Source organism: Orcinus orca, chromosome 18 (genome assembly GCF_937001465.1).
Source record: "Orcinus orca chromosome 18, mOrcOrc1.1, whole genome shotgun sequence".
Classification (NCBI taxonomy): Eukaryota; Metazoa; Chordata; class Mammalia; order Artiodactyla; family Delphinidae; genus Orcinus; species Orcinus orca.
In genome coordinates, this window is record NC_064576.1 from 11,475,338 (window position 1) to 11,500,570 (window position 25,233).

General features: G+C 40.9%; 1 protein-coding gene across 34 annotated transcripts in view; it reads left to right on the plus strand.

Annotated features, from left to right (window-relative positions):
• The window catches only part of DOCK9 (dedicator of cytokinesis 9), a 352,709-nt gene that overhangs the window by 238,451 nt on the left and 89,025 nt on the right, over positions 1-25,233 (plus strand). For all 34 annotated transcript variants that reach the window (XR_004485275.2, XR_004485276.2, XR_004485277.2 and 31 more), the window contains 15 exons: positions 4,544-4,618; positions 5,936-6,076; positions 6,489-6,692; positions 7,086-7,208; positions 10,635-10,717; positions 11,309-11,431; positions 18,763-18,842; positions 18,923-19,110; positions 19,246-19,311; positions 20,423-20,515; positions 21,540-21,663; positions 22,014-22,135; positions 23,214-23,300; positions 23,689-23,778; positions 25,051-25,166. Coding sequence is in view for 29 of the 34 variants with exons in the window: in XM_049701162.1 (XP_049557119.1) it covers positions 4,544-4,618; positions 5,936-6,076; positions 6,489-6,692; positions 7,086-7,208; positions 10,635-10,717; positions 11,309-11,431; positions 18,763-18,842; positions 18,923-19,110; positions 19,246-19,311; positions 20,423-20,515; positions 21,540-21,663; positions 22,014-22,135; positions 23,214-23,300; positions 23,689-23,778; positions 25,051-25,166 (1,715 nt within the window). In the remaining 5 variants the exon portion in view is untranslated. The remainder of the gene's footprint in view (positions 1-4,543; positions 4,619-5,935; positions 6,077-6,488; positions 6,693-7,085; positions 7,209-10,634; positions 10,718-11,308; positions 11,432-18,762; positions 18,843-18,922; positions 19,111-19,245; positions 19,312-20,422; positions 20,516-21,539; positions 21,664-22,013; positions 22,136-23,213; positions 23,301-23,688; positions 23,779-25,050; positions 25,167-25,233) is intronic.

Here is a 25,233-nt window from a genome sequence, read left to right on the forward strand (position 1 = left end):
ACAAATCATTCTCTTCTGTAGTATCTGAGAAGTGTCCGTTTTTGTAGAGAGTGGCTCTGTCATTGTCACTTTTCTCTCTCTATTTTCCTCTATACTGAATTATTAGACGGGCAGTGGGTAGGACCAGCAACAGGGTTTGGGGAAGAACCAGTTGGGTTCTTCCTGCATCTACGGTATGGACTGACCACAGGTTATTTTAAGAGCAGAGCTGGTCTCTGTCACTTTGAGAAGTGCTGGATGGCATAGTCTGTGGGATTTTTTTTTTTTTTTTTTCAGTACGTGGGCCTCTCACTGTTGTGGCCTCTGCCGTCGCGGAGCACAGGCTCCGGACACGCAGGCTCAGCAGCCATGGCTCGTGGGCCCAGCCGCTCCACGGCATGTGGGATCTTCCCGGACCGGGGCACGAACCCGCGTCCCCTGCATCGGCAGGTGGACTCTCAACCACTGTGCCACCAGGGAAGCCCTGTGGGATATTTTTTTACAGCTATGTTTTGTGGGCTCTTAGACTGTGAAAGTACTTATTACAGGAATTTATTTTATTGTCTTTACTAAAATTTAAGTGAAAATAAATGTACTTGCTATAATAAGTAAAAATATTCAAAGTTGTATAAAGAAAAGTTCATCTTTTCCCTTCAACCTCCATCCCCAGATTCCTGAGAGCACTGATGTTATTAACCTGTTATAATTGTTTCTTTACCGAACCAATTGCTCATGGAAACATTTACACATATGCAGTGTTTTTAGTTATTTTTAAAAATATGCTCATGATATATATATTACTCTGAAACTTGTTCTATTACTTAAAAATTTTTCATAGATGTCCCCCTGGGGCCTTAGAGGATCTAGTTCACTCATTTTCACAGCTGCATAATATTCCAAATATGGATACTGAACACTTTTTTCAGCCATCTCCCTATTCATGAGCATCTAGATAATTTTCAGTTTTTAGCCTATACAAACAGTGCACAATAAACATCATGACGTATTTATAAGCTGAAATACTCATGCTCTTATTTCTGTATGAGGAATTCCCCAAGGTGGGATTTCTGGGTCACAGTTTATTGTGCTTTTAGTGCTTTAAATATTGCCAGGTTACTTTCCCAAAAGGTTGTAACAATTCATATTCCCATTTCTCTGCATACTCACCAGAGGAGTGAAAAATGATGTTTCACTGCTTTAATTTGTATCCCACTGTTTTAGTAGTGGTATTTTTCATATTTTTGTATATTTATCTGCCATTTGGTTTTCCTGCTCTCTGACTTGCCTGTTCATATTCTTCACCTATTTTTTTCTGGTCTAATAGTTAAAGAATCTGGGCTCTGAAGCCAGACAGCCTCGGTTAGAAGCCAGGTTTCTGCTTAGGGTTGTGAATTTGGGGCAAAGTATTTACCCCTCGAGCCCCAGTGTTTTTCTCTTAAACAAGGATAATAATAAGACTTGCCTCCTAAGTTTGTACCAAATTTAAATGTGCACTTAGGATAATATCTAGCATAGAGATGTTGGCTATTATCAACAAATATTTGCTTTTATCATTATGATGCTTTCAAGTATTTATTATTCCCTGGCTCTGGGGGAAAGCCCTGCCCTTCCCGAGCCACATTTTCTTACTGCCTAGGTTTTACTTGGTAATTCTTTCAAACACTGTTTATCAGGCGTCCCATCTGTTTAAAGCACTCTGGGCCTTGGGAAGGATGGGAGGAGCTTTAAGAAGCTGAGCCTGCTTTTCATCTATCTCATAGAAGAGCTGTCAGTGTGTGCAAGGTGGATTATAAGCTTTCACGTTATTTTTACATCTAACGTTGTCCCTTCTTCTCCATTAAATGGTTTTTCTAGTGAAGAATATATCCCTTGGATATTAGTGGCAACATCAGGATACTTTGAGTCTATTTTGGCTAGTTGTTGATTTTTTTTTTTTTCTGTTAATGTGTCTGCATCTCTGTTTGTCTTCTAATTATATAGAGCTCTTAGCAGTCTTTCTTGCTTTATTCATTTCTCATCTCCTACTCCACTTGAGTCAACAAGCATCTTTCAGAAAGACATGAGGAAATGCATCTACGTTAAGAACCCATTGCTGTGCTCCAGTGTCTGAGATCATAGCGTTTGCTCTTGTTGAAGGACTCAAGCAAAAATTCAGGAGAATGTATTACTGTTGGTGGTGGCTCGCAGCACCTAGTACTGATGTTTTTGTTAGGAAACGCCATGGGTTGTATACAAAGTAAAGCAAATTCTTTGGGTTCAGTTAAGTGTATTCTACATGCACGTGTTCTGGCTCTTTTGGTTTGAAAAATTAGGATAAGGGGATGGGCAAGATGGATTTAAAACATTGTCCTACACACCCCCGTCCCCAGCCACAGGCATACCCTTTCCTCTGTAAGCATGAGCAGATGGTTTGTAGGAATGCCCCGAGCCTCCAGAAGCCTTAAAGCTGCAGGGAGAGCATCAAGATAAACTTTGTTGTAGAAGAAGACTCGAGCCATCATCTTGTTGAACACTTTCACTCAGAAATGAAAACAGAGTCCAAGGAGGCTAAGTGGCTTGCTCAAGTTCATGCAGCCAGTTAACAACTGAACTAGAACTAGAACCCAGTTTCTTAGCTGGCATTCTGGTGGTCATTTCATTCTGCTAGATGTAGATGGTTTGTCACATATGGTCAGGGTAGAGTTTGGGTCATTGCTAAGAACCTGTTACAACAACTACATGGCTGAGAAAATTAAGATGCTTAATTTCTCATTGGCTGTGATTAGAAATGTAATAGTAGACCTCTTTAAGCCACCAGCAGAGAGGACAAGACGCCCTCTCCCCTGTGGCTGTCACCACCCATTATGTGCTGAGATGTGACTCATGGTCTTTGGGCAAAGGAGCAGATGAGAGAGGACATTCTATTAAGAACTATGACTGCCAGGAAGAACAGGATATAGATTTAGAGGCATCAGGTGTGGCATAACGTGGCTGGAGATGACTTCTATCTTGTGAATGTCTAAGAAGCTCCCTCTTCTCCCTGTTCCCATGTCCCACTTCTCCAGCCCCCATCTCTGCCACCATGTCTCTTTCCCTGAATGACTTCTCTTCTTCTGTCCATCCCTTCAGTGTTGGGGCCCCTGGATTTCTGTCCACAGACTCGCTTTCACACTTTCCCCCAGGGACTCTCACCCACCCCCAAGACTTGCATCCTTACCTCTATGGTGATGTTCTCCTGGTCTGTAACTCCAGCCTTCCTCCCCACCCTGTGCTCACGTCCCATCTCTCTGGTTGTCTACTGGATGTTTCCGGTTAGAAATCCTGCAGGCACCTCCAGACTCTACCATCTTCTCCACAAACCTGCTCTTCCTCCCAAATTAGTGGATTGTCCAGTCAGCAGGCCACCAAGCTAGGAAGGTGGGATTTGTTATGGGCCTTGCTGTGAGACTGGGAGCCTGTTGTGATAACTCAGGAGAGACCATGTGGACCTCCTAGGGACCTTCAGCCCTACCCGAGGGGTGGATCTAAAATGCAGAACTGGTAATTTTATTCCCTTGATTAAAATATTGCAGGATTTTTTGGATTCTGAGTGAAATCCCCAGACCTTACCGTACAAATCTGACTCATTTTTCTACTTTTTTCATCATGTACTATCATTCGGTTGTAATGAATGACTTGATCATTGCTCAGGTGTGACTCGTACCTTTATACCTGTAGTACCTCCTCTTAGAATGCCCTTCTCTCCTTTTCTGGCCAAATGTCCTTGTCCTTCAAGATGGGCCTTCCTCTGGGAGCTCTTTCCTGGCGGCCACCCCTAGTGCAGGTTAGCTCACTGTACGTACGATTTCTTTTGCCATTCATATTGCTGTTTATTTTCTGTCTTCCCAGATGGTGTTCCTTGGGGATAGGAACTGCATTTCATTCATGTTTGTGTCCCTAGCTTGACATAAAATATGTGCTCATAAATATTTATTGAGTGAATCAGCAATTCTCCCCTTGCTTGCTCCCGACACCTATGGCTGTCCTTCAAGATACACCACAGTTTTCTTTATTCCACCATCCAAAACATGCCTTCCTCTTCCTTTGCTTGTACCCTCAGTCTCAGGCTGGACCCTAAGTCCTTTCTACCCTTTGGGCTCATTTCCTCTCTCAGTATCTATCCTTTCTGTTCATCCTTTTCATTTGGTCTGAAATGCTCATGCTTTCCTCCTTTTTGCTATCTGAATTCTACCCCTTCATTCAAGGCTTGTCCCCTATTCCATGACTTTATGAAGCTTTTCTTGATATTAATGCTTAATTATTCTCTTTTGCTTTCTTTGCATTGGTTTTGGCTGCAGTTGATTATCAGCTTCATACGGGCAGGGATCAAGTCTTCTCTTTTTACCCCATAGCACTTACATTGTATGCTACATACTGGATAGCCTATCCTTGTTCATTGACATGCAGGTGACCCTCCAAGATGAGGGCAGAGCTGTCTGGCAGTCTGGCTCTTCAGGATGGGGTAGCTTTCAAACATATTTAGACATCTCTATAAGAAAAGGGTTTTTTCAATGTAATTTTTGTTTTCTCTTTATCTTGTTATCAGAGTACCAGAGAAGCAGAAGTCAAGCTGAAAAGTGAAAGCAGAGTTAAACTTTTTTACTTGGACCCAGATGCTCAGGTAAGAATTATTTTAATATTTAAACTAGTTGAAGGAAAGAAAACCTTTGTTAGATTATTTGTTTGTTTGTTTGCTTATTTATATACTTTGGATAACAAGCAGTATAACAATATAGAAAATTCAGGAGAAAGAGGAAAAAATAAAAACAACCTGTAATCTCATTACCATAGCACAACCATTGTGAATATTTGATATTTAATAGATTGTTGAAAATTGATTTATCCAAAGACACTCTCAAGTCCATGAAGAACATATATAATTTACCCCCCAAAATCACCATCAGAAAATAGCAAGCATCGCTACAGATGACCAGTAGACTGTGATATTTTCTGACTAGCCCAGGCTCAGTTCCAAATACAAGCCTTGCAGTACATGCGGTCCACATCTGTGTCCCCAAAAAATCCAAAACACAGCTTGGGAGGGCCTCCAGGGTTGCCTACAGATAGGGCTGCTTTGAGGGGCCAACTGTTCTGCTGTGTTTCCTCCCATATTTTCCTCTTCTTCATTTGTGGTCTTTTTATAGAACTTCTTTTAACCATTTATCTTTAAACATAAGTATTTTTCTATGTCTCTTCACAGACTTCATAACCGTATATATACACATATATATATATATTTGCTTTTTGATGATTTTTTGTTTATTGTGGTGAAATATGCATAATATAAAATTTACCATTTTAACCATTTTTAAGTGTACTATTCACTGGCATTAGGTAGATTCACATTACTGTAAAACTGTCACCACTATCCATATCCAGAACTTTTTCATCCTCTCAAACAGAAACTCTGTACCCATGAAACAACAGCCCACCATGCCTCCTTCCCCTCACCCCCAGTAACCTCTATTCTACTTTCTGTCTCTATCAATTTGCCTATTTAAGAAGTTCATATATGTGGAAGCATACAATATTTGCCTTTTTATGTCTGGCTTGTTCCACTTAGCATAATGTTTTCAGGGTCTGTCCCTGTTATAACTTGTGTCAGAACTCCACTTTTTATGACTGCGTAATATTCCATTGTATATATACACCACATTTTGCTTATAGATTTTTCTGTTGATGGACACTTGAGTTGTTCATAACAATAATTTTTAAGCTCTGCATAATGATCCATTGAGTAGATACAGCATCATTTATTTGACCATTATTATATACTATATAAATGTATAAAATAGTAACACTGTTGTGAGTAAATTAAGGTATATAGCATTTCCATATTTTAAGCAATTTCCTTAGGATACATTTATTATGGGATTTTTCTTTTTTTTTTTTTTAGTGAGAGCATAATACATTGATATATTTGCATTTTCTTTTAAAGAAGCTTGACTTCTCATCAGCTGAGCCAGAAGTGAAGCCATTTGAAGAAAAGTTTGGAAAAAGAATTCTTGTCAAGTGCAATGATTTATCTTTCAATTTGCAATGCTGTGTTGCTGAAAATGAAGAAGGACCCACTACAAATGTAATTTTCCTTTTAAAAAATAAAGATTAAAAAACCTATTCAGAGGTTTCAGACGTGCCTGTTGCAATGCAGCTGGGACATTCAGACCTAGTTCCTGGTATCAGGGCGGTGCGGTGTTAGATCAGGGTGCCGAGGGTTGTTTCGGCTGCCTGGACAGGATGTTTGTGGTACAGGTGCCGAGGCTTGTTTCGGCTGCCTGGATAGGATGTTTGTGGTACAGGTGCCGAGGCTTGTTTCCGCTGCCTGGACAGGATGTTTGTGATACAGGACAGGTGTGGAGGCTATTGCTCTTTAGCAGTAATTTATAGCAACAATCACACGTAGGTCTAGTCATTTATTCTCTGATAGCAGCGTTCTTTTTTCCTGACAGTTTGAGCCATAGTGATGGTCTGGATTGTTTTGTTTTGTTCAGGTCGAGCCTTTCTTTGTTACTCTATCCCTGTTTGACATAAAATACAACCGAAAGATTTCTGCCGATTTCCACGTGGACCTGAACCATTTCTCAGTGAGGCAGATGCTGGCCACCACATCCCCGTCTCTGATGAACGGCGGTAGGCAGAGCTCGCCTGCCCTGCAGGACATCCTTCACGAAGCCGCCATGCAGTATCCGAAGCAGGTGGGGGCAGCGTGAGCCCAGCGGTCATGCCAATAAGGCTTCTTTTGCACGTGCTCAGTAAATACGTAATGAAACTTTGTAATGCACAACTGGGGTAAATGAGACGGTTAATTATATTGACAGCATATATAATGAAACAGTAAAAGCAAGCTGAAAGAGAAGAAGTAGTTTTTGATTTCTTTTTTCTAAACTTTCTGCTAGTTGCCTCCTCCACCAGATAGGCTTTTTGATCAGATGATGAACTGTTGATGAGTTAACCAGTTTGGCCCTGGGTGCTTCTGAATAGCTGTACTGTGTCAGTGCTCTTGGCTGCTTGAGAATCTTTCATGTTGATGGGATTAGTTTAATGTGGCTGTAAATTCTGCTCATGGAAGAAAATCTTTTGTTCCCTAGGGAATATTTTCAGTCACGTGCCCTCATCCTGATATATTTCTTGTGGCTAGAATTGAAAAAGTGCTTCAGGGGAGCATCACCCATGGTGCTGAGCCCTACATGAAAAGTTCAGACTCTTCTAAGGTACGGATGACCTGCATGCTTTGTGATGATTAACAGCAATCAGAAAAAAATGCATATAGAAATGCTTAAAGAAATCACAGTTAAGCCATATTTATGTTCTAAGAGATGTAGACTAGTCTCATAGATTGTCTTATAGTTAACCTGTGTGTCCAATTTTCAGTGAAAAGTAGTTCCATGTGTAAATAAAATACTTCATTTGCCTAGACTATCCTGACATCCTGAAATAATTGGCAAAGGAATTTCCAGCTTAGTAGTAAACTTTCTATCATTAAAAAGTACGTATATTGTATTTAAATAGAGTTCATTCCACTTGTTGGCATGTCTCCAAGGTCCTGGAATTATAAATTTGGGTCCATTTACACTTAAATGTGAGACTGGAGACTAGGAGGTGACCTGGCTCGGATGATCTAGCCGATAGTGTCAGCAGATTTTGTGTTTTGTCAGGTGGGGTGGGGCTACGGTGGCAGAGGTGTTGTGACATTAGGTGGAAGAGGGAAAGGAAACGTACAAGATGTATGTTTGGTGTGTTTTCATTACTTTGGTGTTTGTTCATTACCTGGGGAGTGCCTAGGTGTGGACATACAGTAGAGTTATTGAATATTAGAAGTCATCTAGGCCAAGAATACCTTTCACACTCCCCAGAGCTGAGGTTTATGAAGGTTTAGTTACCTGCTCAGTGTCCCACAGCTGGAGTTGCCAACTGGCACTTGACTGTCATTTTCTAGCACATTGAGCTACCTGGTTCCAGTCAGCTGTTGAGTGCTGTCCTGTGCCAGTTTTACAGTACTTTTAGTTGTTTAAAAAGAATTTTGTATTAGTGGTCATCTGAGACCCTGATACATTGACATGGACTGGTCAGCAGTAGGAGGGGACACCCCAGAGGCTCTAACTGGGGTTTTCTGAGTGATTCAGAGCTTCCTGTCTTCCTCTCTTTGGCCACTGTACATCACAGGTGTGTCCACCAAGATGCAGGACGGTTTTTAAAGAACAGGTTCCAGGAGTCAGAGACCTGGGTGCTGAGCTCCTAACTAGCCTGGATACATCATGTCACCTCTCTGGGCCCCAGGTGTTCCATCTGTAGTTGAAAGATGATGTTGCTACCCCCCACCACCACCTACATACGAGACAGTGCTATGGGTACTAAATCACTGACGCATATAGGAGGATGTCATTATCAATTATTACAGCTCCAGTCAAGGAGAAGCCCATTTACCCAGGCACATGGCTTCAAACATATGCCTTTCTGGCTGATAAAAAGCAGAGTAAAATTTGGTCTCTGGAGAGAAACAGTTTTATTTTTAAAATCAAGTCTGTAAAACCTTGGATGAGAAGCTCTTTTAGTTGTTTGATGGTTTGATTAATAATCAATGAATGCCCAAGATAAGATCTACTCCCCCGCCATGTATGCAACACATTTCCAAGTTTGGTATGCACCAGCTTTGCTACTTCTGCCTGCCACGTGCATGGTTTGAAATTTGGCAGCTGACGCTGGTGTGAAAATCACATACCCCCCAGGCTAGATGCCACACTTTCCAGGGTCCGTTGAGCATCTGTTGAATTTGCTCCTGCTTCATTACTTATGGAACGTAAGGCTCAGCCATGCGTTCACACCTCCAATGCAGTAAATTAAAGCAGAGATTAAGACTCAACCATCTCATATAAAAATAGGAGCTTCGGTAGAGATTTTGCTGAGGGATGATTTTTTCTGTATATCAAAATGTCTCTTCATGTTTTCCAAGATGGTCTAGAACATCATTTGGAGGAAATTATTGTTTTGGAGGAAATTTTTAGGAGTAGTCTCTGTAGGTGTCCACCACGAATAGATTTTCTAAAAAAGAAAGAAAAGCGGGGGGGAAACCCAAAGGGCAAAATTGAGTTTTTCACTCTGACTTTTATATATATTGTGTTCCATTTATACCCTCAGTAAGTCTGAGAGTTCAGTCCTCGTTCACTACAGGTGAGAGTGAAACTTATTTGAGGCCTGTTTTGGCTTTAAATTTTACGCAAATATTGCATTTTACTCCACAACATAGTCATTACTGTTAGAACCTAAAAATAATCATTTCTACCTGAAAATGTGTAAGTAAAAATGGCCACCCCAGGAAGGCAGACCATTTACTCTATGATCCCCGAGTCCCTGCATGGACATGCCCCACTTGAAGAAGAAAGGGAGGGGCTGGATGAGCTCCTGACACCTGTTTGAATCGAGAAGTGTTTTCCAAGTCATTCATGAAGGCAGCAGTTCCCCCCCACGGTTATGGTAGAATCATCATGTTTAGTAACTGGAACGGATAATAGCAAGTCTAGCCCAAGCTCTTCATTTTTCGGGTGGGAAAGTAGAGCCCAGAGAGGTTTAGTGCTCTAGACTCACACAGCTGGTTTCAGTTTTACTCAGAGACAGAGAGCTCTATTGTTGTCCTTCTGAGTCTTCTAGATGAGCACTTCTCAAACCTGGCGCACACAGATCACCGGCGGTCTGGTCAGAATGCAGGTTCTGACTCAGGAGGTCTGGGGTGGGGCCCAAGACTCTGCATTCGTGACAGGCTCCCAGTGGGGCTGCTGCTGCAGCTCTGCAGAGCACACTTTAGTTCACAGGCACTAGGTCACATTTCCCAAAATTGGTTTGACTCCGATATACTTAAGTAATGTAAAAGACCCTTCAGCCCCCCGCTCTGACTCTGAATCAGTCACACCTTGTAGTGCTAGCAATGCAGTATTCCAGAAGAAGCAAATTTGGGGAAATTGGGTGTCATCTGCTTTAGCAATAGGGGTATAGTTGATGAATAGACCTGCCATGCATACATAGGCCAAAAGCAAATCTGCTTCCCTGTGCACTATAGAGTTAATCCAGCCACCCGCAACAAACCAAAATTAGTCATTAGAAGTGAAAGTAATGGTAACTTATACCTAGAAAACAAGAACATAGTGATTGAAAACACTGGCCTAACTTAAGTCAATACCTGTAATGTCTTAATAATGAATATATATCCCCCAAATCTGGGGAGTCTGCATAAGTCAGTACACATTAGGAGTCAGGAAAGCTTAGTATTTTCATTAGTATTCTCATTTAAACTCTAGTAATGTGATATATTTTGGCATGAATACCAAGTATTAGTAATTATTAATAACTCAGTGGACTCATAATATATAGCCCTTAGTCATGAAGAAATAGAAAGGCCTATGAAATGGCATGCTTGTTGCCTGTGAAGACCAAAGAAAAGACATACATTTTGGAAACAATTTTCATTTGATAGTCTTTGAAAATCACTGCTAGGGAATGTGAGAAGCAGAATACTCTGCACTGAGTATAAATCCAGCCACATTCACTGCAGTAAGGTGTGCTTGTCCATGCATCTGATACTACCATAAGAGGTTGTTTAGTCTGTGGGATACAGTAACTCATGGTTTTATTCTGATGTCTTCAAGGTTGCTCAGAAGGTGCTGAAGAATGCCAAGCAGGCATGCCAAAGACTAGGGCAGTACAGAATGCCATTTGCTTGGGCAGCAAGGTAAGGAGAACATCTTTTATTCCTTTTATATGGATACAGATATATGGAGATAGATAGTAGACAGACAGACAGACAGACAGACTGACCTATTCTGTTTTTTTGTCCAGAGACAAAGAGGATTTAAATATGTAAAACTGAAAAATAAGTAAGCTCCATATCTGAAAAGTCCTTTACTAGAGACACAGAGAGGAGAGACGCTAGCTGGAGGGTAGCAGTGTTGGCACTGGCAGGATGGACAGGAGTGTTTGTTGCAGAGCAGGGATTCCAGGTTCCAGCCACATGCCTCCAGCTGGGAGTGGGTGGCAGCCCAGTGAGGCCTGCAGATCCTCTTTATTTGTGGTCTCTATTTCTTAAGCATTTGGCTGTGTATGTTATTTCCTAAGCACAAGCCATTTGCTGGAAATGTTTTCTATGTAAATTGAGTTAGTTGTGTTCATTCTCATAAATATATGCCATGTCTTTAGATAATGAGATTTCTGTGGGCTATAGCCAGTGGAATAATAATTAGTCTTCACATAGAAACCGGAGTCAAGTTATGGATTTATTTTGGTCATTTGGAAACAGCTTAGACATGTTGTTTTGCTATTTCAGGACGTTGTTTAAGGATGCATCTGGAAACCTTGACAAAAATGCCAGATTTTCTGCTCTCTACAAGCAAGACAGCAATAAGCTATCCAATGAAGACATGCTCAAGTTACTTGCAGACTTTCGGAAGTGAGTCTCAAGGCCTTACTTACTTCCACACCTGAAAAACAGAAGTTGTTCAGTGGAAAGGGAGAAAGCAGGAGCAGTCTTTTCAGTTGCTCAGCTTATACACCAGGGCGTGTTGGATGAGCATGGAACTTTTCCTCAAGTCCTTGAGCAGGAAGAAGGGGTTTAAAGTCGTAAGAGTTACCTGGTTAATTTGAATTGTATAAAGAATGTTATTGGTGGTGCTGTGAAGGGTTTGTTGGGTAGAGATGAGCCCAGGGAGGAAAGAGACAATTGAGGAACCTTTGGCAAGAGGTGGGCAAGGACTCAGCAAAGCCATCGCAAGTGGACATAGGAAGAGTAGGAAATAGGACTAGTTCACGTCACGTTAGACAGGTGCAGTTACTGGGTCTTGGCTTCCTGATTGGGTATTAGGGTGGAAGGAGAGAGAAATGGGTGGTAGTCTCAGGTAAATAACTCCCAGTTTTCTGACTTGCACGATGGAGTGATTCGTGGTACCGTTAACTGAATGGGTGATGGGGGCAAGGACAGTAACTCATCTAGTACTTAACAGTTCACAGGCATTGTTCTAAGTGCTTTACCTATGTTAGTGAGGATATTTGTTTCCTAGAGCTGCTCTCACAATGCACCACATATTGGGTGGCTTAAAAGAACAGAATTCCAGAGGCTAGAAGCCTGAAGTCCTGGTGTTGGCAGGGCCACGCACCCTCTGAGATCTCTAGGGGAGGATCTGTCCTTGTGTCTTTCATCATCTGGGAGCCCCAGGCATTCTTGGGCTTTTGGCAGCATAACTTCAATCTCTGCCTCCCGTCTTCACACGGCTGTCTTCCTGTGTGTCTCTGTCTATAAATTTCCTTCTTCTTATAGGAACACATCATATTGGATTAGGGCCTAATGACTTCATCTTAACTTGATTACATCTGTGAAGATCCTGTTTCTAAATAAGGTCACATTCATAGGTTCTGGGGGCTAGGACTTCACCATCTTTTCAGGGAACACAATTCAACCCATGGCAATAGGGCAGAGAGAGGCTGAGTGAGGTGTCCAGCACTGTACAGCTGGTGGCAGTCAGGGGACTGAGGATCTGGGCCCTTAACCACTGGGCTGTTCTGGTGCTCCACTGTAAGAAGTTCACTGCTGAACCCATGACGCGGATTTCCGTTGCTAGGGACGTGGGTTTTACAATTTCTCTGGGAAAATTCTGGGAAGGAGACAGAGCTGAGGGTATTAATGAAATCAGAAGAAGAGCCAAGAGCCAGCCAGTAACTATTCTATACCTTAGGTGCCTTTCAGTCTGATTTTTTTACTTGAAAAAAATGCATTTCAAAGTAACTATATAAGTTTACCTAGAATTCAGAATGGCTGTTTAGCTTTCTTTAACTTCATTTTCACCTTTTTCATCTCTCTCTTGTGTTTTTTCAGAATTCTAAATAGAGTCATAATTAACATCTTTCAAAAACCTTTACTTATTGGTAATGGGTAGTGTATTGTTATACATACTGTGTTGTCATAGAGTATTGTTAAGTTTTTATTTGATTTTCAGGAAGTTTTCAGCCTTGCTTATAGAATAAAAAAAGTTGATTTTTAAAAAAAAACTCTAGTCACCTTTAGTTAAATAGATTACAGTTTTCTCTCACTAGCCTACCATGCTATTCTCAACACTCATGATGTAGGTCTCTGTGTACTCACTTAGGAAGGTGAGCTCACTGTATTGGTAAGGAGGAGAAAATATATCTATGTGACATCATTTTTGTAAAGAAACTATTTCATATATTTCTTTTTTGTATATAAATGAAGAAATGGATAGGCGAACAGCTAGCTAGATGGAAAGATAGAAGGACATAAAAATAGTCATTTGGGTTATACACCAAATGGTAGTCATGGTTATCTCTGAGGGATGGGTTTATGGGTGATTTTTCACCTTCCCCTTTGTAGCTTTCCATGATTTTACATGAACTTTTTTTTTTTAACTAACATTTACCCATATGTTCCAACAAAACAGGTAGTGAAGTTTTTTGTGTGTGATGGGGGTTGGGAGCCCTGTCTCAGAAGTCACTGCCTAGGCTGGTTAGCTTGAAGCTCCCGCCACAGTGGCTGCTCTTTGGGGGTGGCCCCAGCTGAAGGTCTGGCTTCCTGGGTGGAACCTGGAGGGTGGAACTTCACAGATTCATCAATCAAAACATGATCCGAGCAGAGAGCCTGTGACCAGGCAGCAAAGAGCAAAGCCTCCACTGGTCCCGAGCACAGGGTGGGTTCTCCCTGCACAACAGGCCTTCAGTAGGAAGGGTTTGCTGGGAAGAGTGTGGTCCAGATGGCCAGCGAGAGACTCAGAAACCCGAAAATAGAGACCCAATGCTGTCAGCAGCAGAAAATGCAGTGGCATGAGGAAAGCTGCTGTCCTTTTTCAGTAAGCGTCCAAAGAAGTGCCCGTGTTTCTTTTTCACAGTTGAGTTAGGGGAGTGGAGGATCCCTTTTTTCATTTTTTAAAAAACCTTAGTGTTGCTCTTTTTCTTTCCTCTTTGTTTTCTTTTCTTTTTTTTTTTTTTTAACAAAGAATAATCTCATATCAGTGGCTTGGGCACCAGCTTGGATCCAAAGCTATGGTTTCTGCTCCCATGATTGTCTCAAAATGTCATTTGACAATGGATGAGAAAAGTGTTCTGAAGCTGCCCTAGTGTCTAGAAAACAGCTGGCAAAGCTCATCAGCCACTTTGCCCCTCTCCCTTGTAGTAATTATGAGAGGGGACATTCCACGATTTAGTAAGAAAACAGTTCTGTCAGATAGATAGTATTGCTAACATATGTGCTCCAGGAAGTATCTATCCAAGAAGAGGGATATGGTTTTTTATGTTTGTTTGATTTGCTGATGGCTGTGTCTTGTCTTATTTCTGCAGTGCATCTGAAGGCAAAGTATAAAAATAGAACATTTTCTTTAAAATGCAGACCTTTTTTTAATGCTACCATATTAAGTAGTTTAGGTAATAATACTATAAGGGTTTCTGCATGAGGCTTACATATTTGTGTTTATTTGTACCTCTCTATTCTGTGTACCCAAGTTTGACATTATTATTGTTCGCAGCCTAATCCGTAAGTCACTTCCGTGATGGGAGATCTCAGGCAGGTCACTTGGCCTCTGTGCTTGAGTGTCCTCTTCTTTTTTTGCGGTACGCGGGCCTCTCACTCTTGTGGCCTCTCCCATTGCGGAGCACAGGCTCCGGACGCGCAGGCTCAGCAGCCATGGCTCACGGGCCTAGCCGCTCCGCGACATGTGGGATCTTCCTGGACCAGGGCACGAACCCGTGTACCCTGCATCGGCAGGCGGACTGTCAACCACTGCGCCACCAGGGAAACCCGCGTCCTCTTCTTTTTAAGGGGGGATAATAATAGCCCTGCCTCCTAGAACTGTGGGGGGAATAAGTGAGAATGCCTGTCAGGGTGATTCCTCTCACCGTGAGCACTGGTCTCATGCCCTGTTCCTTCTCAATACGTCTAGACCCTCCAGTTTTCAGTAGACGTTTGTATACATGCTACGGAAGTAGTTGCCATCATATATCTTAAATAGTTGACAGTATCTGCTGGATTTTTGGCTTCTTGAAGATGGGAATCAGATCCTGTTTGTCTTCTGTCCACGGTGCCTAGTGTAGTGCACATTGTAGCACAGCGTAAACACTTGATAGATGCTTATTGAAATTTATCATAGACATAAGTTCAGTGGTTTTGTTTAAACAAAAATATCTCAAATTTCTTTCAATCATATATATATATATATTTACGTGACAGAAGAGCTTTTAGGGAATATTTCCTTTTACAAAATGCAGTTAGAAGAGTAGACTCACACCAACAACACACCCAAGCATGTCTGTATTACCAATTGATCACTTTAATGGATCAATATAGGAAGTAGGGAAAGGAGGGCCAAGCTCCAGAAACACAAAGGTAAGGACACCAACCCTCTTGGCGTGGGATGACTGCTAGTTTGTGATATCATTGCCCTTTCCTCTGGGACAGTGGTTGAACCAGCAGGAATGTATGGGCAGTGGGAAAAGAAAACCTTTCCTTTTCCCAAGAGAGGGAGTTTGAGCCTCACTCCTAAGTTCACATGTAGACAGAAGCCGTTTCCAAATGCCAGGCTCCGTACATGCATCTCCATTACACATTTATTTAATCAGTGAAGTTTTAAGATGGGTTTTCATGCTCAAGCATTCTTTTACAAGTTTTACATAGAATGTAGGTACTAATTTTTAGCATTAAAAAAACCTCCAAACTGATTTCAGATACGAGAGAATTCTCTTTGTGCAACACATGCTTGCGCACATAACCCCACCCCCCACCCCATCACTTTGGAAATGCACATATAAAAGGCCGTAGAATTTTTGATGTGTGTGACGTTTTGATCTCTAATAAGCCAAGTTCAATAAAAATCATAAAGTTTTGAAATAGGATTAAGATTATGTTTTAAAAAACTGAGTTGGTAGAAACAGCTTCCACAGAGTCCCTGTGCTACCTGATACGGAACTAAGCTCAGATCGGTGCTTGCTTGGAAATGAATGGAAATAATGCCACTACAGAGTAACAACTAGAAGTAAAAGCTCTCAGTAGAGGGAGGAAACAGAAAAAGAAGTAAGTATAAAGCTCTCAGTAAAGGGAGGAAACAGAATAAGAAGTAAGTATAGTTAGACATAGAAGTAAGTAACACATCGTAGAAAGAGTTCCAGTGAATGAAGATAATTTAATTAAAATTTGTTGCTTAGAAATCCAAATCTCTCAAACTTACATGGGCATGATGTCATAGTGATAATGAAAAAAAAAAATCTTGAAGAAGGTATATATTTATCCACAGGTAGAAATAACTAGGAAGGGGTGAAATATAGTACTCTCGAGTACTTATTGTACATTTAAAAGTATCATTTACATTAAACATAATATTTCTGACTCAAGGAAGCAGATACAACTCTGTAGGTGTCTCTAAGATTTTGTCAACACAGAGTTTTATGGTATGTTGCAGAGTTAAGTTGCTCAAATGACGAGGTGGAGCAAGGCAGTATACGTCAAGAAAATTTATACCTGCATAGAAGCCCCCTGGTCTGAGGGATGATGCCCCAAGAGCTTTGGGTAAAGGTGAGGGAGGCTCTGGTGGAGTATCATTGCGGTAGTTAACAGTGCTTGAGAAACCATTGACAGCTCCCAGGGAATGATTGTCGAAGGCACAGTCTTCCTGCTAGAAAAAAAGGGTATTGTGTTTGTGAACAGATCACACAGTGGCACAGGGACAAAGTATCGGGGTAGTGCTGGACGGTACATGGACATCTTTTGTCCAGCAACCTTTTTAACTGAAGGCAGAATGATGAATATCTGTTGACTTGCCTTCCTGACAGTTACCTCTCTCAGGAGTTCAAGGAATTGTTCATTTAAACTCAGATGTAAACAAAAGACAAGTGGAAATGAGAGGAACCCTGAGAGAAAGTGATTGTGTAAGTTGGAGCTGGTGATGGGCAAAGATGACTATGCTCAATGTAGGCTGTAGTCAGTCATATGAAAGCAAGAATTTGAAACTGTTAGGGACCTCCTGGTTCAGATCCACAATACCACAAGATATATTTTAAGTTACATGTGAGATTGCTTAAGACAACAATAATGTCTGAGGAATCATAAAATCAGGAGTTAGGAACTTTTCAAAACTGGGAACAAAACCAAATGCTGAATCTTGGCCACTGAGCTGTGCTGTTTCTTGCCAGTGTTCTCAAAGACATTATTAAACAGGTGGCCGATGAAGAACCAGGAGGCAGTGTTCTGTGTTCTAGGAACAAGTCACGTCACGTAGAACAAGTTATCCTAGCCAAGTTTCTGCTTCTCTGTTTTTACTTGGGTTGCCACGCTGGTCCAGCAGAGGAATGCAAAGTGTATATTCTAAGGTGACCGACGGGTCAGAGGAGTGTAGCGCATGTGAGAGAGTGGACAGTTGTTCAGTGCTGGAGTGACCAGAAGCCAGGAGGCGTGATGAGTGGCTAGTATCAGTCTGGCGATGGGCCTCTAGAGGTTTGAGAAGGAGCTGCTTCTTGCAATATTCTGTGCATTATCTTCATCAATGACTTTTATGAGAATGTAAAGTGCTGATGAATGTCTTCATGACATAAAGCTGTTAGGCATATCTAATACATTAGATGTTAGAATCTGGATTTAGGAGGGTTTTGATCAACTGGAATGACTCGATCATAAAAAGATAAAATTTCACCGAGACAAAAATCAAATCCTGTTCTGACTTCTAAAAACATAATTGTATAAATACAGGATGGAAACATATAGCACGATAGTGAAGCATATGAAAAAAAAATTAGGGAGTTTAGGTGCTTGTAAATTTAATGTGCGTCACTAGGGTGGCGTGACTGTTTAAAAGTAATAGAATTTTGGCTGCATCAGTAGAAGGGTATATTGCTCAAAACCAGACAGCTGCTCTACCCCACCTGGGCAGACCACACTGGGCCTTATCTATGCAGTTCTGGGAGCCATGATGTAAAGGGGATGTTCTTATGTGAGAGAAATGGCATTGGAGGGAGATGCAAAAGGACTGAGAATCCAGGACTTCAGGAAGGTGTGATAGCTGTTATAGATGGTTAAAAGTGTTACACAGAGAAACATAACTAGGCTCCTTGATGAGTGGAAGCTTCAGAGAAGTGAATTTTACCATGCTGTGACGAAGAGCAGTCTGGGTATCGAAACGGCTATGTTGAAGATTTCCATTTCACTAGGAAGGGCTGAGGCAGTCAGGAACGTCACAGAGGATATTCCTGTATTGGATGGAGTCAGACCAAATACAAAAACCAGGCATTTCACTGAGTTCCTTCTTTGTATCTGGCATTTCACTAGACATTGGAGCCTAAGATGGCTTCTGAATTTTCATGAATCTACATGAGCCAAGAATGTATGCTGAGGATGGAATGGTTCAGGAAAACTTCTGCTATAACATTTTGCTAATATTCTTATCTGGACTTGTGGTGTCCAGCACAGTAGCCACTAGCCACGTGTGACTATCGAGCACTTGAAATGCAGCAGGTCCTACTGAGATGAGCTGCAAGTGTAAAATACACACCTGGTTTCGAAGAATTAGAACGCACTTTTTATACTCATTACATACTGAGATAATATTTTTTAAATGTTGGGTTAAATAAAATATTTTTAAAACTAATTTTTACCTGTTTCCTTTTACTTTTTTAAAATGTAGCTATTAGAAGGTTTAAAATTACTTTTATGGTTTGCATTATATTTCTCTAGGAAGTGCTGCTCTAGAATTCAGAGCTAACCTAACCTGTTTGATTTTTCTCTTCTTTCGTTTGTAGACCTGAGAAGATGGCTAAACTCCCCGTGATTCTGGGCAATCTCGACATTACAATTGATAGTGTTTCCTCAGACTTTCCTAGTAAGTGTAAGTTCTGTGTAATAAACAGACAAGTTTTTGTTTGGTTTTTACTTCAATTTGTTTGTTTTTAATTTTTTTAGATTATGTCAATTCATCATACATTCCTACGAAGCAATTTGAAACGTGTACTAAAATGCCAATCACGTTTGAGGTAGAGGAATTTGTGCCCTGCATACCAAAACACACTCAGCCATACACCATCTACAACCACCACCTTTATGTTTATCCTAAGTCCTTGAAATATGACAGTCAAAAGTCTTTTGCCAAGGTGAGTGCAAAGATTGAGGTTTTATTTTTGATACCCAGCTCTCTTAGGTTTTGGCTTCTCGTGTTCTTTTATAGATATTTACATACTTTGGCTTTTTATTTTCTTTTTTTTATTATTATTTAACTATCGCTGCAGGCCAGAAATATTGCTATTTGCATTGAATTCAAAGATTCAGATGAGGAAGACTCTCAGCCTCTGAAGGTTTGTATTTTATGTGCTCGTAATTTTCCATTTTAAAAATGCAGTTGCATGATATTGTACAACTAAAGGGATTTAGCACATTTTAATTGACACAAACACAAAATATGTGACATCACAGAATATAACCACATATGCTGAACCTTACAGAATTTGGAATAATTGAGTTCTTGCTCTTAATTGATAATGTCTGTTTTGTTATACTCTTTAGGGAGGGGGTTTTCTTAAACATGTTCAATTCAGTAAACATATCATGCACCTAACTTGAAAATGTTTATTCTAGTATGTAATAATAATAGTAGATTATTGGTGATGTTTATTGAGTGCTTGTTATATTCCAGGCTCTGCTCGTAGAGCCCTATAGGTAATTAGGCTCCTTTAATGCTCATAACAGTCTTTTGAGTTAGGAACTATTATTATCTGAATTTTTTTTAGATGAGGGAACTAATGCACAGAATTTAAGTGAATCGCTCAGGGCCATACATTAGTGGAACCGGTGTTCAAACCCAGGCATTCTGGCTCCAGAGCCCAAATTCTTTACTGTAACTGTGTGGAAATGACTTTCCAAAAAGGGAAGGAGATAAAGATGCAAAGAATATAATATAGTTTTTGCCCTCAAGAAATTCACAGTTTAGTGGGAAAGGAAGTCATGGAGGAAAAGCTCCTGGCACACAGAAGGTACAGAAATGGTTTTTTGGATAAAACTGAATAATTAGTATAAAAAATTGCCGAGGGGACACAGGAAGGAATGAATCATTTCTTGAAGGATGCATGAGAGTTTGCTTGCTGTACATGGGAGGGAAGGTCGTTCAGACTGAGGGTTTGTGTCAGCAAAGGCATGGAGGTGAAAGTGAGCAGGCGTTGTCCAGGGCATGGAGGGGTGGGGGAGGGGTGGGGGAGGGAGTGGAGGGGAGGGCTGGGAGATAAGCCAGGGGCGGGTAGGATCTAGGAGTAAGAGGGCTTGTGGGTCTGGAGTCTTGTAAGCAGGAGAAATCCATCAAAGGTGGCTTAGTTTATGCTGTAGGAATGCTGCTTTCTTTACAACACATCTGTGTTTAATTTCTTACTCTATTAATTGAAGACTGGTGTCTCCCTTTGCTAATTCTTGTTTTAGTGCATTTATGGCAGACCTGGTGGGCCAGTATTCACAAGAAGCGCGTTTGCTGCAGTTCTACACCATCACCAAAACCCAGAATTTTATGATGAGGTAAGTGAGGTTTTCAAGAGAAAACCCAGTTTAACCAGTTTTAAGGAAAACTCCACTTTCTTTGCCTAGTAAACCAGAATTCAAGAGAAGCTGCATACTGAAATCACAGTAATAGAACTAAATGTTGAAATATTTATTTGACATAAGTTTTCTAATTATAAAAGTAACATTTATTATAAAAAATAAGAACTTGGAAAATGCAGATAATATAGAAAAGAAAAACTCAAAATTCCTCCCGTATCCCTACCACAATTAATATTTCCGTTCAAATGCTTACTTAAGTATAGTTAAATACTTGTTGGACCTGAGAATCTTCCTTTCTTATTTTTGGGTTTCCTTATGTAGAATTACAATGCAGTTCAAAAACTACTATGTGAATCCTACTTTTAAATGTTTAAACCTGGTTTTTCATTATGCCTTGGTTGTGTTAAGTTAACGAAGTGGTTTCTGTCATGAGTTTTCCAGTTCTTTCTAGAGTTGAAATACCAACTCTCCTGTTTTTTGGTCAGTGAATGTTTTTAGTCCATTCAGGCTGCTGTAACAAAATACCACCAACTGGGTGGCTTGTAAACAGCAGATATTAATTGCTCACGGTTCTGGAGGCTGGAAGTCTAGGATCAGGGTGCCAGTATGGTTGGGTGAGGGCCACCTCCCAGGTCACAGACTTCTCAGTGGTGTCCTCCCATGGCAGGAAGGGCCTGGGAGCTGTATAGGATCTCTTACTGGAGCACTAATGCCATTTATGAGGGCTCCATCCTCATGCCCTAATCACCCCAAAGGGCCCACCTACTAATACCATCACCTTTGGAGTTAGGATTTCAACATATGCATTTGTGGGGGACACAGACATTTAGACCAGTACAGTGTATTAAGGATCCATTTCTTCCTTAGCACAACTTTACAGCCTCAGCTCTCTTTAACTGCAAATGTTAAATCAGTTTGGAGAGCAAATACACGTTTGTACCTGGGTGACACGTGGTTGTTTTGGAATATAAAAAAGATTGTTATTTTGTCTTCCTTGCAGATTAAAATAGAATTGCCCACCCAGCTACATGAAAAGCACCACTTGCTGTTCACATTCTTCCATGTCAGCTGTGATAATTCAAGCAAAGGAAGCACAAAGAAGAAGGATGTTGTTGAAACACAAGGTTTGAATTTCATCATTCCTTTGATTGTTCACAACTTACACATCAGGTTCTTAAATTTTGTCTTGATTCTGAATTTGCATCCTTTTGTTAAGGTGTTTTTAGATGACGTTTGTAAGGGTAGCATGCCCGGCTCACATACATCCATTTTATAGGAGATAATTTTAGAATTCTAATCCCAAAGAGGCCAGCGTACATTATAGACGCTGTTCTGCAGAGACTATATTCAGGGTCTTTTCAGTTTCTTACTGATTGGTATTAACAGTTCTTAAAGATCAGGCAATTTAGTAACATGGCTGTCTTCATACATTTTCCTACACTTACGGTGATTTTTTTGTTCTTTATTTCAACAGTTGGATATTCCTGGCTTCCTCTCCTGAAAGATGGAAGGGTGGTGACTAGCGAGCAGCACATCCCTGTCTCAGCCAATCTCCCATCTGGCTACCTTGGCTACCAGGAGCTTGGGATGGGCAGGGTACAGTACTTTAAGATTGGTTGATTGCAGTTCCTTCAGAAAGCATTAAAGATCAGCTAAAACAACAGTAACACACAAAAGCATGCAGTATTTTTGCCAGTCCCACATTTTGGTTTTAGTTATTCATTTTCAAGTAAACTTAGGCCACTGGAAGGCAGTGCTGTTAACAGTTATCACAATCTGGAATTACAGTTTGGGCATTTTATAAGCCCTGAACTAGCAGTACTTCAGCAGGGAAATGGAAACTTGGAGGTACTGTATGAGATGGAAGTTTGTCTCTGAAAACTAGCCGTGCTCAAATAAAGATAGGTTCTTAGAGTCATGCAAATGGTTAGGAATTATCTTCCAACTTATTGTAAGTCTAGTAAGCAAATCTCTCACCCACATGGTAGTCCACTCTGATACATTTCTGATTCGTTAGAGCTTGAATTTTCTCAGATTTCTCCAATTGGTTTGTTGGTTTTATATTCTTTTTAGCCATCTTAAATGTTATAGACTTCAGTTTTATAACATGCTTAGTTAAGATCTGTTCTGTTTCATTGTGAATGGCTTTTAATATCTCTCTGCATTTAAATAGTGCCAGATTTGGGCCCATGTTATGAACAAATAGTTAAAATATTCCAAAATAAGGGTAAATCATATAACATTCAGTTATTATTCCTAGTCTGAACATGAGAAAAATAGAGGTTTCAGAAATAAAACTAAACACAAACAGATGATGGACCCTTTGCCTGTGCCAGGAATACTTACTATCCTATTTACTTTATCTGGTACCTTATGCCATGACTTTCGGAACCCTGAACTCAAGTTTGGTTAAGTCATTGGTAGTATTGGGAGTCTTTCCCTCTCAAATGGACAGTAATTCATACAGCTGCAAGTACACAGAAAAGGTAGCTTAGAATATCAGGAAGTAGGCAGAAACTAGTACTGGTTACATTCCTGCTGTGAGCCAGGCCTAAATATCAAGTTACTGAGGCTGTCTGGCCTTCAGCACCTCATCAGTACCTTCACTGAAGATGATGTTTGAAGCTAATGTCACTAATCTGTTGGGATGTTTCTTCCCTCCATATGTTTTCAGCATTATGGTCCAGAAATTAAATGGGTAGATGGAAGCAAGCCACTGCTGAGAGTTTCAACTCACCTGGTTTCCACAGTGTATACTCAGGTAAGCGCTGTTCCATTAGAATTAGCAGTGATTGCTTTGTGAATGAGTTTGTGTGATTTTTTGGCAAAATAAAATCCTAATTGATATATTACATAGATATATTTTCACTCTATAAGTCCTTTTTTGAAGAAAGAAAGTGCATATAAGGTGCTCTCATGTAATGATATAAATGAATAGTACAAGTGACATTTCTCAACAGTTTTCCTCTTTTGTTGGAGGATCTTTGAAATCTTTTTTTAAATTTATTTTTATCTCTTTGATGCTTTCATTTTTATATGATATTTTATAGTCTAAATAAAACATACATGCTGCAAGAAGCAAATACTTCTGTTTCCACAGCAGATATGCTAATAAGCTTTCATTTTCTTGTCTTCTTTTATCTCCCCAGGATCAGCACTTCCATAATTTTTTCCAGTACTGTCAGAAAACCGAATCCGGAGCCCAAGCCTTAGGGAGCGAACTTGTAAAATACCTGAAGGTATCACATAGCTTTCTTAGTAACCCCTTTTTAATGAGTGTACAGTAGGTTGGGTTTTTTTATTTGGTGGTGAGTGAGGCTGCTCTTAGCTAGATGCCCTCACACTGATGGCATCTATATGGTTTTAGATAGTGGGAAGAAGTGGACTCGGAAATAATACCACTGTGATGTTCATTCCAGCCCCACATATCCTTTTCTCAGGCTGGACCTAAAACACATTATTCCGCGTAGAAAACCACCCACTTAGAGGCCCTCCCTGTGAGTGCTCACTGGGTGCAGAGCACAGTCACAGGCACATAAAAAGTAGTGACTTTAGTCCCACTGTTAAGTAACTTCTTATTCATTGTAGGGGACAACATAAACTTGGTGAATGCATGCTAGGTGGGCAAAAAACCCAGAAATGATGCACATAACCAACTCCAGCTTTGGGCAGGCTGGGGGGCTCCTGGAGTCATGGCACAGGGAGAGCAGGAGGGTTGGTCTAGGGGAGTTTCACCCAGAACCTGATTCTAGGGGAGCATTTCGAAAAAGGGCAATCTAAGCATGGGGACAAAATAGAAGAAATGTGAGAAGTGGAATTCGTTTGATTTAAGCAAGGAAAATGGAATGGGGATTCTGAAATCACTGCTCCAGGTCCCCTTTCAGCTATATCATAAGAGCCATGTGACTTGAATAAGAGCCTTTTATTCATTCTCTATTGCTGCTGTAACAAATTACAAAAAAATGGTGGCTTAAAACAACACAAATTTGTTTTCTTACACTTCCTGTAGGTCAGAGATCTGACACGGGTCTCACTGGGCTAAAACCAGGGTTTTATTAACAGGGCTGAGTTCCTTTCTGGAACTCTAGGGGTGAATCTATTTCCTGTCCTTTTCCAGCTCCTAAAGGCTGCACTCATTCCTTGGCTTGTGGCCCCTTCCTCCATCTCAAAGCCAACAATGTTGCATCTCTGAGCATTCTTCCCCCCACTCTCCTGCCTCCCTCTTCCGCTTTTAAGGATGCTTGTGATTACTTCAGGCCCACCTGGATAATCCAGCAGAGTCCCCTGTCTCAAGGCCAGCTAATCTGATTAGCAGCCTTAATTCCCCTTTGCCATGTAACACATTCACAGGTTCTGGGGTTTAGGACGTGGACATCTTTGCCCATTAGTCTGCCTGCCGCTGTCTCCATTTGTTTAATTTCTTCCATCCTTATTTGGAACTAAGTGGAAACTTCTTGGGGTTGGTTTACTTTTAAAAAGGTAACACGAACTTTGCCATTCCACGTCTGTAGAGCCTGCATGCGATGGAAGGTCACGTGATGATCGCCTTCTTGCCCACCATCCTAAACCAGCTATTCCGTGTCCTCACCCGAGCAACCCAGGAGGAAGTCGCCGTCAACGTGACACGGTGAGAGAGGCAGAGAGAGGTGGATACTCTTCTTCCCTTTCAGTCTGTCCGCATCTGGAGCACAGTC